This window comes from Molossus molossus, unplaced genomic scaffold, assembly GCF_014108415.1.
Source record: "Molossus molossus isolate mMolMol1 unplaced genomic scaffold, mMolMol1.p scaffold_m16_p_17, whole genome shotgun sequence".
NCBI lineage: Eukaryota > Metazoa > Chordata > Mammalia > Chiroptera > Molossidae > Molossus > Molossus molossus.
Window position 1 is genome coordinate 19,420,186 of NW_023425352.1, and position 14,493 is coordinate 19,434,678.

Consider the following 14,493-nt stretch of genomic DNA (forward strand, 5'->3'; position numbering starts at 1 on the left):
CCAAGGGCCAGGAATGTTGTTTAGGGAGACCATTAGGTGCTTCCCAGGTGATTCTATCTAGAAACCAAGAAAGGCAGATTAATGACAAGAAAGACAATTCTGTTCTGTCTCTGTTGCATCTGCATCGCCTTTTATTCTCTTCCTGTCCACCATGCTTGGACACAATGGTAATGGCAGCCAGTTCCTGGCAGACGGATAGCAATAACCCTTTGCAACAGAGAATAAGCAACCAAAGATCCTGCATCATAAGCAGAGCTTCTGGGAGAGGCTGCAGGGAGGAAACAAGGGCTTTCTTGGCGGGGAGAAATCCCTGGAGTCCAAAGCCTTTAGGACATAGGACACTTTGGACACAGACATTTCAGCAGAGGAAGCCTCTCTTCCTCAGGGACCAGGCCACATACTCTCTCAGGAGTAAATGTCGGAAGGCCCCACTTTATCTGGTTCATTTCTAAGAGCGGCAAACAGCGCTATTCCCCAGAGACTAAGGCACGACGACAGAAGGCATGCGTGTCTATCATGACCTATTTTTCTCCGTCTTTCCTGACATTTTGAGAAGAATCTATATCTTGTGATCACTCTGAAAGGGCTCTCCTGACGCTGTGACCAGAATTGAAGGCAAGAAACCATGTCCTTGGTACCTCCAGATCTATCAAAGGTCTAGTTTTACAAATAATTGCTGTATCTGATTATGTTTCAATGTGTGAAGATGAAGGAACTCAAGTCAATGACCCCCAGAGAGGCTTTGAGGGACCCCAGGACCTGAAATTGCACCCTTCATCACAAAAGCATTGCACAAGAAGAAGGAGTAACCAAGAATCAAGTTCTAAATCCTGGAGCCCCGCACCATAGAGGAGCAAGGCCGAGCGGGTTCTGCCCCAGCAGCCTGGCCACCTCCAGGGCTGCCCCCGTCCGGCAAGAGGGAGCCCGTTCCGGAACACGAGAGCCTCCAGTCTGATTCTGTGAGGCCTTCCTTGCAGCCCTAACTAGACGTCCATTTCTCACCCCTTCCAAATGACCCAAAGAAAATGAAATCAGTTGTATTAAAAAGATAAATAAATAAAAGCAGCAGTGAATTGGGGAATCAAGGTCTTAATAGTGATTTTTAAGCAAAATTCTCTGCTTTCTGAGGGGGAGCTGAGGAAGATGCTCTGTCTCCCCAGGTCATTCTGGATTCTTTCCCTGGGAATGCAGCCCTGGGTGAGAGACAGGTCCGATCGTCTTGACAACCTGAGGCCCGAGGAGAAGGATCCAGTACAACAGAACAAGAACCTCTCTAATTCACTGTCAAGGCCTGGTCGCCGTGTGTGTGTTCACCCAAATTATGTGTTTGATCTGAGATCCCACCCTGTGACATGGATGTCCTCATGGTCAATTTTTAGGTAGGGAAGTAGGGCGTTTTATCCCTTTGGGCCTCAGATAATTAAAAAGTGATGGATTCAAATTTTATTGAGACTTTCAGTCTCTGATTGAATTGAACACTGGCCAGGCTCTCCTGTTTTAAAGGGCACTCTGGTACCGTAAAGTTAATGGTAACTAATGTAAGTTTAAGGGACATCACGACGCCATGGTACTTTGGAAGGTAATTGTTGGGCTGCATCTGGTCTCCGTTGGCAGTACCGCTGGCGCAGAGAAGGGAATTTGGCGGGATCTGGCGTATATGTCAGGATGAGTCATCCCCATTGCCCGTGTTGGCTCTGTGGCCTGCTTCCCCCCGAACAAGGCCAACCAACTGAACAGGCGAGCACAGGCCTGCGAAGCCGGGGCCGGTGGCTGTCTGTTGAGCGGCCTACAGCCCCGTGAGGGAAGCAAGGGGATTGGGCCAAGGACTGCAAAACAAATGGGTCAGCGGGACGGCAGCATGTGGACGGGGGTAAGCCACTGGGTGATAAGCATACTTGGGAATGAAGAATCCAAACCATCCTGGAGATTATAAACACGGGAGCCAAACTGGCGTAACCTCCTGATGCTAACTGACCTGGAGTTCGGTCAGCTTTGCATTTGTCAGGGAGCTGTGTGGTGGAAAGAAGACATGGATCCCAGCTGCAGCTCGGCACTAACTTCCTGTGCAACCTTAGGGAAGTCGCTTTCCTCTCTGAGTCTCAGGATATCCCTCTACAGCAGGAGAGAGTTCTCCTAAGCACTGCGCACACTAGTCATCTCTCAAGCGTCTATGAAAGCGAAGTTAGCCAGTGAAGCAGGCCATAAAGTGTATTCCTTTGACAAACAAGGAAAGTGTGGTCCAGACGACTAGCTGAAAGTCAGAGAGCTAATTCCTGGCTTAATATTCATTCCAAGCCACATCCATCACCACCTTGATTCACAGTGTGTTTTTGCTCCAGATAACTCAATTAAGTGACTCTCTCAGACTTGCAGCTGTTGCCCAGAAGGAAATGAGTACATTTGGAAGCTGTTCTCACTTCTTTAGATTAAGGTGCCTTGTATCATGGTAACAGAAGCCAAGGCAGGTGACTTTCACTCAGTGACACTCTGAAGTATTTCGTGGCAGTCATCCTCAAACATCAGTGCACATGAGAATAATGAAACATCAGTGCTCAGAGAATCTGCAATGATGCTGATAGCCGGGCTCCAGTCCCGGAGCACTTCCATGTGCTTATAAGGTCTAGGACTGCCTTGGAGGAGACGATGCTGAGGCAGACAGTGTCCTCCCCACTGCTGAGAAACCCATCACGGAAAACTACCACGTCAATCACACACCCTCCGCCATCTGCCTTTGCCAGCCCGGTACCGAGAGACCTGACAGAACTGTGCTGGTGGTGGATTTAGAGGCTATATTTTGAGCATGGCTCAGTCCAAATGAACCGACTATCTCATACTGTTTTTCCACATTAGGTCTTTTATGTCCTTTTAAACCTGGTGGAGCAATCGTATCAACCTGACATGAAATTAACATGGAAAGAACTCAGATCCCACCGGAAAGCAAAAAGGCACAAACTGACACATTTAGAGATTTCACCTTTGACTTGGGATAAGAATATTAGATATTTTACACTATTTAGGAGGTTCGAGACCATTAAAAAAATCCCTTAAAGGTTTGTAGGCTCTTTATGTATGAACCACTGGTGAGGCTTGAAAACCCACTACTACTTCTTTTAGAGGTAATTTCTCAATCTTCAAGGAAGTAAATTTGTTTTAAAAAGTGAATATACCTTAAGAAATATATACTATAAAAGTGAGTATAACTCAAGAACTATCTATACTAAAATATCCTAAGAATAATGCATAATTTTTAATACATCCCGAGTTAAAACAAACAAACAAACAAACAAAAAAACGAAGTCCACCTCTGCTCAGTCCTACGCCTTCAATTTGTTCAGAAGATAAGATTCCAGAATAGTTAGTTAGTATGTGAAACATAGAAGCAAATTATTGACCGAAGCATTCTGGTTTCTTGGGTTTCTGAGATCCATGGAAATTTACCACATATTTTCAACACTATAACTATTAAATATCCAGTGTATAGCCCTTATTCTAGAAACTCGTTCACATTCCCTCATTATCTAATGTAGAGAAGAGCTACTCACGCAACCTTGCAAAGTCCTTACCCAGCACTGGGCAGGAAGAGTCCGTATGGGTGTGATGCATCAAACAGCATGCTCCTAAGTCAATTTAAAAAATTAAAAAAACAAAGAACGACAAAACAGCATGCAAAAGGAGGAAGGGGAGAAAGGAAAAAAAAAGTCTTATTTTTTTTTCTCCTGTTTTTATTTCTTCTGATGAAATCTTCAAGACCTGAGTTAGAGTTACACCTTTACCACTCACTGGACCTGAAGTGAGACTCGGAGTCCATACAGCTAAGATGCTCAGAAATCCTAGCCACAAACATTGGGATGGGAAACTTGGATACTGATTCAAATGGTCCATCTAATAAGGGTTCCCCACAGGGTCATCAGAAGGAATAGGTAGAATGAATTATTGTTCTCAATTCTCCATGCCCTCTGTCAATTGGAATTGTAAATCCACACCTTCAGTCGTGTCACTTAGTAGCATCTTGCACCAGAGTAGGCAGAGTCTACTTTCCTAGACCATTGATGCTGGACATGGTCCTGCAGTTTCCTTCAGTCAATGGAATGTAGCTGGCAGGCAAACAGAGGGAACATTTTGAGCCAAGAGTGTTCTTCTGGTCTCACTTGGAATTCTGTAATTCAGCATGAAAAACAACAACAACAACAACAAAAAAAAAACATACCCTATGTAGCTACTGGTCTCGGAATGATGACAACTCATGGAGCAGACCTGAAGCAACAGATGCCTGCATCCAAACTAGCCCAGGAGAGCCTGGTCTGTCCCGGCTGAGCCCAAGCAAACCACAGCCAACCTGAAGACTCAAGAACAAAGTATAAACATCCGTTATTATCAGCTATTTGCATTTTTTTTTTTTTGCTATATGGTATTATTGCAGCAATAGTTGACTGATACAATAGATAAAGAAAACTACCCGAAGAAATTTCAGACAGATATGTAGTTTTGATATACAAAAATACATTTATTTTCAACAATTTCAAAACCACTGTCTTCTTTTTACAGTAGAAATATTCAAATGGAACAATAAAACCAAGAACAGTATATATACATATACTGTATATATAGATATGACTCATGCATTTGTATTCCAGTGTTTAGTACAAGTATTGCAATTGTCTGCCCCATTTAACCCTTGAAACGAAAAAGCACGCTCTTCAGAAATACTCTCAGTCCTGATCTATGCCGTAGACAGTCAGATTTCTGTGAATCACATCCTCTCCGTGTCTCATAGAGAGGAATGTGAACAACATAGCACAAATATTAACAGGTAAAAATTCGGTCTTTCCTTCCATATATATACAGTATATCATTTTCTAAAACAGTGTGCAGAGGCTGAGCCTGAAAAACAGAAAAAGCTTACAGCATGGCATAGAGTGACCCTACTGAAAACAACCGACATGTGCAGATGTGTGAAGGGGCCGGGGTGCTGGAAGAGAGAACACTGGCCTCGGAAGCCACTCACTCCAGAGGCGAGAACTATCTTAAGGGAACTGAAGGCAGACATTTGACTTTAAGGAAGTTGTGTACATCTGACAAGCAAATAGCACAGCTTTGCTAACATCTTCTTCGACTAAAATCATTAAAGACTAGACCCCTATTTGGCCCACAGGGTTTGCAGGGACTCTTGATTCCACAAATGCCACCTCCCTCCCAACCCCTCTAACTCCTCCCATGCCAACAGGCGCTCCCCGGGCTTACCCTACTGCCCAGAGGACTTTGCCCAGCTGAGAATAGCCCAAGAATTCCCCATAAACATTATACATTTCTTTGGAATCCAAACAGAAGGCAGAATCGTTGTCATTTTTAGACCCATTGCCTGGCTTTGTTAAAGAAGACCATTTTCTCAGGCTGATATCCTCAATTTTGTCCTTTTGGAGGGGAACCCTGGACGTCCATCTGGATCAGAGTTTGAAGTCTCTAGTGGGCTTCATCTGGCAAATTCTTCCATGTCACAGATGGAATCATAAGACTTCATGTTCTATGATGTTACCATAGTCCTTCCTTTACCAAGTGTCCCAAAGAAGTCCCCCTGTCCCCTCCCCCCTTATACACGTAAGTAGAAACCAGCTATGGCATGGACACAGAGATGCAAGAGTTAATTGTGACAGACAACTGGAGAGCATCCAGAACCCAACACATCAACCAGGCCTGGGGGTTGGTCAGCTCTGAGGGTGAGTGCATAAGCCAACACACGCGTATTTTTTTCTGTTTTCTTTTTTACTAAACATTAAATTATTTCTTAGGAAATAAAAAGCTATTTACATTGTAATTATATACAATAAGCCATCAGTAGCCTCGCTAGTGACATGCACGGGGCAGGACCTCCTTCGTAAAGGTGTGCACGCTTCCTGTGTTACGCCCCTCCGCACCCACCTACCTCCTGCACATCTAACTGGGGAATGGTTTATGTTTCAGGTGTATGTGCTGGTGGGGGCTTAGTTGGTGACTTGGGGGAATGGAAGGTTCATGAAAAGCCAACCCAACTTTAAAATAAAGAGAGAGACCTCCAAGGTAAAAGAGAGTCCTCGCACCGTTAGTGGCAGAATAAAGCAAGAAGGCCAGGGGAAGGTCCGTCCGTCGCCCATAGCACAGATACAGCCATTTATCCTTTCTGTCTCCCTGTAATCAGCTAACACTACCTTTGCCTCCCAGAGCTAAGCATCTGCCTGATATTTATGAAGGGGCCCTTGGTAAACAAAGGGTAAAAAAGACATTTTCATTTTTTTTCCATAATAATAGTAATAGTAATCATCAAAAATAAAAAGTCAGAGAGATGGTCGGCACGTGGCTTGTTGGCATTAAACACTAGTGCAGTTGGGGATCTCCTTTGTGCTTTCGCTGTTTGCAATGGCGGCAATGCCTCCTGCAGGGAGAGAAGACAGAGGGAGAGAGGGTGTCAGTTCCATAAGGGCAGGAGTCTTTGTTTGATTTCTTGCTAAATACCAAGCCACCTTGAACAGGTGCTTAATATGTATTTATTCAATAGAACACCCGGCTATTCTTTTTTTTTTTTTTTTTTAATCCTCACCCGAAGACATTTTTCCATTTTTTGTTCAGGTAGAGTGGGAGGGAGAGAGAGGAACAGAGAGAGAGAGAGAGAGAAACATCGATGTGAAAGGGACACATCGAGTGGCTGCCACCCGCACGACCAACCAGGGCCGGGGACAAACTGCAACTGAGGTACGTGCCCTTAGCGGGAACCTAACCCGGGTCTCTCAGGACCGCAGGCCGACACTCGAACCGCTGAGCCAAACCGGCCAGGGCAGAGCACCTGGCTATTCTATCCTATCAGCGCCCTGGCTTATCCTATCTACATCTAACGTTTGCCATCTCCCACACCAGCACACAAGGCAGGAGCAATACCTTGCCATCTTACAGTCTATTAGTAACTATAATGAGAGCCAACGTGTACTGAACACTTACTATGTGGCAGGCACTGGGCTAATGACGTCATATCATTCCACTGTGACGACAATCTCAGAAGGTAGGTTCTATTATTCCCACGTCACAGACGAGGACTGTGAGGCACAGGAAAGCCACAGAGCTAGCAGATTGCCAGACCAAGCGGATTGGCTGAGCAAGGAAACGGGCCGAGGGCTGTCTGCTGCCAGAGCCCACATTTGTGTGATGATTAATTCGGACACATAGTGCTTTTGCTTTACAGAAAGGTCCAACAGTGATGGATAATTGGCCTCATCTCTCCCTCACTCTGACTCCGACACTTGCGATCTTGATCTACTTTTAAGGGAAAAACTCTGCCAATTTCACTTGGGCCAGAGGTGTCGGGCAAATTTTCAAACACGAGTATGTCACTGCCGCCGGTGCAGGTACTATCTGAAGGACAGGCCAAGTGGGTTGGCTGAGCCAGTGTTGAGAGGACAGAGGACACAGGCACTTGGTGGTACCAGCACACATACCTATGACCCGGGTGTCCAGCTCTTTGTCCAGTAGTTCCTCAGGCTCGGTGAAGTCACTGAGTGTGATTTTCGGGGCATTTTCACTTTGGCTCACTGACCCAATCATCTCCTGCTCCTTGTCATGTTGAACTTGAGCATAGATGTTAATCCAGGGGATTTTCCTACATGGGCAGCAGCGAAATTGGATTAGGATCACTGGGCATGTCAAACAAGCATTAGGAAACCTTGGGTGATGAGCAGGAGGAAGAAGCTATTTACAAGACAGGCCAATGTCAGGGAAGGGGGCTGGTCACCCAGACACTGGAATCATGAGGACAAGAAACACAAGGCCAGAGACCTAGATGCCCAGGGGAGATGTAAACCACAGAACTCTCTGAGGAATGCACCCTCTTCTGGAGTTAAAACCAACCAAAGCAATTATGAGGTTTGCAAGAAAACCCTTAAAACATTTATGAATTATTAAGTGTTTAAAGGAGCTGAACTTTGAGACTCATAAGGCTGTATCATATGAAAAGACATTTCCCCCCCTAAGGTTGCATCAATTTAATCAGTTCACATTGGTTTCCTTTATGAAATGCCAAGAAATAAAAGACATAGAGCTGTTGCTAGCATTTTCAGAACACTATTCATGGGCCAAATACTTCCATAGTCAGTTTCCTCATCTGTTCAATAGGAATAACAATTGTTTCCTTTGAGGATTGTGGAGAGGATTAAGGCAAAGATTGAGAAGCTAAATAACTTCCTTCAAAGACACAAAAGCAGCAGGTAATAAGGCAGACAGACTTGAGGTTAGAGGAGCAGGAGGTTCAAATTAAAACCCTAAAGATCCATCTCCTGACCCATATCTATTATCTCCTGACCCACTGTGTTCCAGCTTCTTTAGCTCCTTTGAATTCCTATAACCCAGCGCTTCTCAAACTATAAAGTGACTATATATCACCCAAGTTCTCGGTAAAAGTGCTTGTGACTCTGTTAGGTCTGGAGGGATGGAAATCTGCATTCTTGCCAAGCTCCCCGGTGACACCATGGTCTGAGACCCACACTTGGAGTTGCAAGACTCTCCAACACATCAAACCCATCTTCATCTTAGGGACTTTGAGGAACTTTTCCCTCTGTCTGAAACACAACTCCTACTCTTCTCATGAGCGTGTCTTTCAGAACATGGCTTACAAGTCATTTCCAAGAGTTCTTTCCACACACCTCAACCTCTTCTCTTATAAATATGTAATAGAGCTGAGTCTATGAAAGAAATGAACGGGTGTTGGTTTAGGGTGATTAACAGGCAATGTTGCTTGACTTGTTTCTGTCTTTCTAAAGAGACCAAAACCCAATTATGTATCAAGTCTATGTTTTTATCTTCACTGCTGTACACTTAACTCAGCACAGTACTTGGCACATGGTTTACAATCAGTAAGAACTGGTTCAATGAATGAATAAATGACCTCAAAACCTGGGCTCTTTCTGCTTTCATAGTATGTTCTCAGATAAAATGATCACATTTTTTTCTTTTTTGTCTTGGCACATTACATCTAGAAGAGATGTCTCTGCCTCATTAAATGATGGGGAAATTGGACTGCGGATTGCTGGCATAGATGTTATTAAAACTTTCGACATCTGACACCCACCCAATCCAGAGCACTCTGTGCATTTCTACAGGACAGTTGTTCTGTTGCCCTGGCACCAACTTCTACATTCCCCTCCCCACTCCAATCCCCAGTGGACATAGAGTGGTGGGGGCATTTAATAAGGCTTTCCTATAGCTAATTAAGAGGGAAAATTTTTAAAAATAGGTTTAAAAATGGATAGTTTCTTTCTTTCCTTTGCATTCAGTTTTCACGTTGATACTATTGTAATTAACCGAGTTATTACTAATAGAAAGGGAGCAAAGGGAAAGCCAAATAGTATAGCCATGTCAGTTGTGCAGCTGTGCCAGGAAGTGATGGTTTAACACTCCCCAGGAAGCCGTGGGTCATTTCCCACAGATCACTGGGGGAAGAGACTGGACAAGGGGAGAACAGACACAGGCCCAGTAAAGTCTGGGTGAAACAGGGAAGGTACTTGCCTGTCAGTCACACCTGGGAACAGGTCATTGACCAGAGTAGGCATGGCTACTACAAGCAGGAGAAGATATCTAATCCCCTAAACAAAGAAGTTTGCTCTCTTGCTCTCGTGGCTCTCGGCTCCTGCTGTCTTGGGCATGCTCTCTTGGCTCTGCTGCATTGTCCCACATGGCTCACAGCCATGTGGACCCCATACAATGGACTAATGGACTGCAATGAGCCTAATGCTAAACCAGACTCAATTCCAACATGGAACCCTTGACACTGGCTTTGCTTGTAGCTCTACTGAATCCCCAGCTGCACTTCCTCCAAGACTAGATTAAGGAAAATGGGACTTTGGAAACCCAGGGATGTAATTTCACACACATAAAAATCAGTCATCCTCCCATGTGAGTGTCAGAAAATTCTTTTTCTCGAGACACTGTAAGGACCTCATCACCAGCACGCAGTGGGGACAGGGATACTCGACTTCCACCTATAACACTGTCTTTAATGGCTGCTTTCCATACATTAAGGGAGGTATCCTTATGACTCCTATTGGTTTGAACCAGTTTAATATAATTTACAAGAACCTTCAACAAATAGACCACATGAAGCAGAAAACCTCAGGCTCTCTAAATGCGTCTAATTAAAAATTCATGCTGGCTCCTACTTTCTTACCTCAATAGAAATGCAGCCTAGTGACTTAGATTCCTTTTAATTATAAAAGTACATATATTTCATGAACATTGGGATTAACTATAATATTTATTAGGTGCTGGGGGCAGTCAGACCATTCCTGATCACACAAGCCTATATAACCTCAGAGTATAGCCAGAGTTCACTGCTCCCCCCCCCAGACCCCTTCCTAATGATTCTTGTGAGAATTTGGATAAATTTGCCCTTATAAAGATTATTTGCATTATTTTACTCTCTAAAACAGGCAGATTTTCTTCTACATTTTTAATAGATGGTTGGAAGGGAATGAATTTTATATGTTACAATGTTCAGTATTTAAAAAATTGTCAAATTGCTTTTCATTTCTTAACACGTCCACTTGTAAGGCTGTTGAGAATCTAAGTCAAGGTAGAACTCAAAGTTTGCAGGTAAGAAACGAGGGAAGTAGCTTTAGAGGCACGTCTTGGGCTACACACTCATATGGGTTTCAATAAGAGCAGTAAGAAGGATCAACCCAAGTCATCTATAAAAACCCCAGTTTTTATTTGTTCGTTTCAACTATGATAAGTGCCCATGGTAGGAAATTTAGAGAAAGTGAAGTAGGCCCATGGTAGGAAATTTAGAGAAAGTGAAGTAGGCTCCAGACTGTGAGGAAAGACTTACTGGGAAAAGTACTGAAATAAATAGGAAAGCGCAAACATTTTCGTGGATACCAGAAAAACAACAGCAACAAAACCCGAATCTATAGTATAGAAAGAAGGTCTTATTAGGCAGAGATCTGGTTAATAAAAGCCATGTCATGTGAGTTTTAATTATATTGCTTAAAACATGAGATAATAGCAGTCACTATACAAGAACAAGGTCAATGTGAGAGACAGGGTGATATTTACTGAAAGGCAGCTTCGGGCTCATGTTAACGCTATGTTCCTTGTCATGTGAGGACTTGGGATCTTGAGGTGGTTATCAGTGCCTGGCACTCAATGGATGCGTGTTGAATGAAGGAAGGTTTAATGAGTAAACGCTGGTGATTGGAGAGAAGAAAGTTTTGGGACTGAAAACAGCATGGCCCATGATCTGAAAACAAAAACAGAGTTGTCCTTTCCCCACACTGTTATCTAAGTGTTGACTAGCCAGGGGTAGCTATTTAAATGTATTTAAGTAAAGTTAAATAAAATTTAAAATTCAGTTCATTGATCATGTTAGTGACCATTGTACTGGACAGTCCGGATTATGGAGCATTTCTATTACTGCAGAACGTTCTTATGGACAATAATGAAAGAAGTAAAGGAGGCTCTGGAACTCAGGGGTAAGGACCTGACCCTCCACAGAGCCGTCATTGGAGTTCTGGAGTTCCAGGTGATGAGAGGAAAGGAGACCAAAGAAATAAAAGAAGATCCAGCAAGACCTCCACCAAAGGACTTGAACACTCACTGGGGGAAAACTTCCTGAAAAGGTGGCTACAATAAAAAGATAACTGCTGATTGGTAACTCTTAGCTGACACTGTTGTTTATTCATTTTGCCTGATGTCTGTTTCCTTTGCTGCATGATTCACTGTCAGGGACACAAAAGGGTTGGCTGCTATTCTGGGATTACAGAGACAGTAATTCAGAGATGACACCACCTGGCCTAGATCCAAGTATTGAAATGTACACATTTAGAGATGCCTACATTAATGAGTTGACTATCTAGGGAGTTTAGCAGTATTTATAAGAGAACAAAAAACTTTCTAAGACACAGGATAATTCTTGCCTTAATTTGGAGACATCTACTATAAATACGTTTTTGCAAGACTTCTATTGGCCCTTGACCTCAGCAACATGAAAATCTAGGGGCCAGAAGAATAAACTTAGGATAGTTGATCTTCAAGCCTCAGCAACCACCAGGCTTCCTCACAATCAAATCGTTGGAAGAAAGAAAGTGTGCTTTGTATGTAAGTGAAAAACATCCATCAATGGGTGGCCTTGATCAGACTGTTTCTATGTTGAATCTTTGTTTTCTGTTTGTGCGATGAATGATTCATGATTCCCGCCCCCCATTTTCAAATGGAACATGATAGGTGGGCTGACACATCTTCCCCCCAGAGGACATGAACTCACATACTGCTATACAATATGAGTAGGAATGTAAACCCTACTCTGCCCTTCTGGTGGAGGGTGTTGAAGGATCCCTGCTGTTTCAGCTGCTGCTAAGATGGATATTGAGTAAAACTGGTGTTTTAAAGTTTGAAATATCTACTGAAGGGGAACCGGGGACGGGGTAAACTGAAGCGACTTGATCATTTATCTCTTCCAAAAGCTAAAAGCATTCCATTCAGTAACCAGAAACACTCCCAGGACCAAGGATGCTTTCAAAAGTCATCTGAAGATAGTTAATGACATTCCTACTTTACCCAGTCTTCCTGTGAAGTACATTTCTAGGCCACTGACGTGATTTTTGTGAGCCTACTATGTGCTGGTGTGTGACACAGGAGCCACCTTTGGAAGGCGTGCTCATGGTTATTTATCATAGTAACTTAGATTTGTTGATTACTTAGGATGTACCCCATATAGATATTATTATCTTTAAACAATATGGAAAACCTATAAAGTGTTATTGTTTTCGCTGTTTTTACAGATGAGGAAACTAAAATAGCTTTGAGATCAAAGCCAACTGCCCAAGGTTACAAATGCTAGAAGTTAAAATTGGGTCTGTCTTAGAACTTTATACTCTTAACTAGTCCACCTCTTGGTAGAACTATTACATTATTCAAGGAATGGTAAAGAATTATTTAATTTCAATTTTATGTTTTTAAGTATCCTGTTACATCATCCCTTCTGTGGCCTTCAGATATAATTTCTCAATATATGTAGAGTTTGGTTTCCCTGATCAATTTCCCTCTAGAAACAGGAAAGGAGGGAGGGGGACAAAGGTTAGGTATTTTTAGCATTCAAATTTAAATAGAAATACTATATAGCTGCAGCATAAGATAAGAATGCTCGTACATGTGCGTACAAGATTTCAGCTGCATTTTTCTCTACTTCACCACTTGAGTGGTTAAGTTGTAGAAAAGATATCCTGAATACTTGAGATCTTATTTTAGAAATTTAGGTGAGGCTTGAAAACTCATTAATCTTCTCTTGAAAAGAATAAATTGATTTTATAGACTATCCCTCCTTTCCCTAACTCAATATAATTATAAATTAGATAGAATTCAGATTCTTAAACATATTTATTCCCTGACTCTCAACCATTCCTACTTTTCCCCATTGCCAAACTGAGCCTCAAGGAGAACTGATAACACGTATTTGGGGTGAGTTTAGGAATGTTGGTTATAGGAAGAATTAGCTCCCATGAATCTAGCCCCAAGATCAAAATTGAATGATAGTAGCACATACCTTTTAAACTTGTAGATCAAAAACACAGCCAGCCCGACAAATACCACGGACAAGAGCATGAGCATGGCCGAGCTGCTGCGGCCGGCACTGGAGTCCACCAACGGAGCTAGGAGGAAAGAACATGCTCACTTGGGAACTATTGGCTGAAAAATGAGTAGCCAGCAGAGAAAGGAGGCCAGGGGAGTTCCATATCCAGTCTCCAATTGCCCTGGATCCCCGATCACAGTTTCTTAGGGGACGTAAACCCCTCCTCTCTTCCTGGGGAGACTTGCTGTTGGGTCTTGGTGTAAACGGAGCAATGTGTGGCCAGCCAAGGGGAGCAGGAGGGCGTGCACGCCCTTCTCTTAGATGGCCTGAGTCAGCATGACTACAGGTGGCTCACTGGGAACTTTGAATTAAACACTGACGCAACGTGAAAATCTCTTCACGGACACTGTTCTGTGGAAACATTGCTGGATGAGCAATCTGGTCCCTCCCCATCTGCAACTCGTACGGCAGTAGGGGGACGTAGCAAACAGCCTCTCCCAGAGAGCCAGCAGTGAGTGCCCAAAGGGACATGCCTTCTTTTATTACCTTACAAATCAACCAACACAAGTCGATCCCTATTTCAACATAAACTTATACATTATACATCAAAGGGAATCTTAAAGTTATCTGATCTGGCTTCCCAACAAGGTTCCCTATGATTTGAAAATTGCATAAATTAAGAGTCTGAGGATGCATAATATAATCCTGGCTGATTCAGATTAAAGATAATAATAATAAAAAAGTCAAGGCCCAAAGATTGTAGGTTTTCCCCAAGATCATCCAGGGATTCAATAGCAAGTTCACTTTTAAGAAAGTCTTTTTTTTTTTTTTTTTTTATTGATTTTAGAGCGAGAAGAAGGGAGAGGGAGAGGGAGATCCTCTCGCCACCTCAACAGAAAGCCTTCAGAAACATG

The 14,493-nt window shown here is 43.1% G+C and overlaps 1 protein-coding gene across 1 annotated transcript in view; it reads right to left on the minus strand.

The window, feature by feature from the left end:
- Positions 1 to 4,480: 4,480 nt before the first annotated feature.
- SORCS3 (sortilin related VPS10 domain containing receptor 3) overlaps positions 4,481 to 14,493 on the minus strand; it is a 549,191-nt gene continuing 539,178 nt past the window's right edge. Inside the window, exons 25-27 of the mRNA XM_036265289.1 lie at positions 13,553 to 13,658; positions 7,461 to 7,621; positions 4,481 to 6,406 (exon numbers count right to left, since the gene is read on the minus strand). Of these exons, the coding sequence (XP_036121182.1) occupies positions 6,342 to 6,406; positions 7,461 to 7,621; positions 13,553 to 13,658 (332 nt within the window). The 3' untranslated portion in view covers positions 4,481 to 6,341. The remainder of the gene's footprint in view (positions 6,407 to 7,460; positions 7,622 to 13,552; positions 13,659 to 14,493) is intronic.